Source organism: Arachis duranensis, chromosome 2 (assembly GCF_000817695.3).
Source record: "Arachis duranensis cultivar V14167 chromosome 2, aradu.V14167.gnm2.J7QH, whole genome shotgun sequence".
NCBI classification, from domain to species: Eukaryota; Viridiplantae; Streptophyta; class Magnoliopsida; order Fabales; family Fabaceae; genus Arachis; species Arachis duranensis.
The window spans coordinates 43,343,495-43,345,383 of record NC_029773.3 but is presented as its reverse complement, the minus strand read 5'-3'; the positions used below and the strand labels follow the sequence as shown (position 1 = coordinate 43,345,383).

At 25.1% G+C, this 1,889-nt stretch overlaps 1 protein-coding gene across 1 annotated transcript; it reads left to right on the top strand.

Annotated features, from left to right (window-relative positions):
• Nucleotides 1–359: 359 nt before the first annotated feature.
• On the top strand, nucleotides 360–890 carry LOC107474307 (uncharacterized). Its single transcript, XM_016093933.1, has one exon. The coding sequence runs from the start codon at nucleotides 360–362 to the stop codon at nucleotides 888–890; it is 531 nt and encodes a 176-aa protein (XP_015949419.1).
• Nucleotides 891–1,889: the final 999 nt, after the last annotated feature.

Genomic DNA, 1,889 nt, shown 5'->3' with positions numbered 1-1,889 from the left:
AAACATGAGACTCTTTGTAGGGACGACTGCTTCAGATCAAGATGAGACAGAGCAATTTGGTGAGTGCTTATTGAAAGTTTGTGATGGTCTAATATGTGATAATATGGATGGTGAATCTGAGATATGTCTTCCAGGAGATATTTTTATTCCTTCTTCGGACCAGGTATTTGATGAGTTGGTTCATATTTCATATCAAAATATTTTGATAACATGTCCTCAAAGGATTTTTTCAAAGTAAGAACTATACTGGCTCTCACGCTGGACATCGTTGAAGAGGTCAACAACCATCTGATGGCTATCATTTTTGGAGGAAAAAATTATATCTTAGATCGAATTCAATTTGTATGGATGAAGGGAATATGGAGAGTCAACTAGATCTCTATGGTCTTGAATTACTGAATAGCATAAATTGCACTGGTTTGCCTCCACATAAATTAATACTCAAAGTTAGTGTTCTAGTGATGTTACTGAGGAATATTGACCAATCCAATTGTCTTTGTAATGGTACAAGGCTACAAGTTAGGAAACTTGGAAATTATGTCATAGAATGTGAAGTCTTAACAGGTAATAATGTTGGTCATATTGCTTTGATTCCAAGAATGAATATGGTACCAATAAATGGAACCGTCCCAATTAGATTCCAACGAATACAGTTTCCTATAATAGTATCATTTGCCATGACAATTAATAAGTCTCAGGGACAAACTTTATCTCATGTTGGATTGTACTTAACCAAACCAGTTTTTACACACGGCCAACTATATGTGGCAATTTCAAGAGTTAAGAGTAAGAGAGGTTTAAAAGTTTTACTTATGAATCACGTAGGAATGTCTGCAAATTCAACCATCAATGTTCTTTATAGAGAAGTCTTTGAAAAAATAGGATTCTAATATAAATATTTTAATTTTATTTTAAATTCTGCATCAACGTATAATTATTTTACTTAAAAAAAGTGTAAAATAATTATTACTCACTATTTTAAGTTAAACTTTGATTTTGATAATAATTTTATAAATTTCTTAATATAATAATTATTTTATATTTTTTTAAAAAATATCTAAACATATCATTTTTTTTACCTTTATAAATTTTTCCGTGCTGAGCACGGGTTCATACACTAATTAAATATATAAATTGAGTAGATATGAATCCGAAAATTATAAATTTTATTAACAACTCAAATAAATTAGTACCATGAAATTAAATTTAATGTCTATTTTAAAAATAATTACTGACTTTTTATTCCATTAATTATTAATAATTTAAATAAAATAATATCCTATAACTTATTTTGTTATTTATTTTAAGTAATTACTAACATAGTTGTTAGTAATACCAAATATATATTATCAACATAACTTTATCACGGGTATTTCAATTTTATCGTCATTGCAATTTTTTACCATCTTACTTTTTTTAATTGTTATTATGTTAATAGAATTATTAAATAATATTAAAAAATTCTTTAAAAATAGACATAGCGATGGCACATTGAATAATTAATTTAATAGAATTAAATTTAAACAAATAAGATGATTCAATTAATTATATAAATAATAGTATATTTATAAATATTAATATTGAAAATAGTCTCACTAATGTAAATAATCAATACAATAATTATATGAAAAAAAATAATTACATAATTGCATAATTTTCAAGATCCTATATAGTTGAATCTAACGGACATATAAAAAAATATCTATATGATAATGTCCTAATATTTTAGTATACTATAAATCATATTATAAATTTATATATCATATTATAATTTTAAATCAACTCCTTAAACACATTATAACATAAACCATCTAAAAAGATACATCAAATTAATGAATATCACATGGGTCACAACATACACTCTAAATTGTCACAATATTTCAAATAAA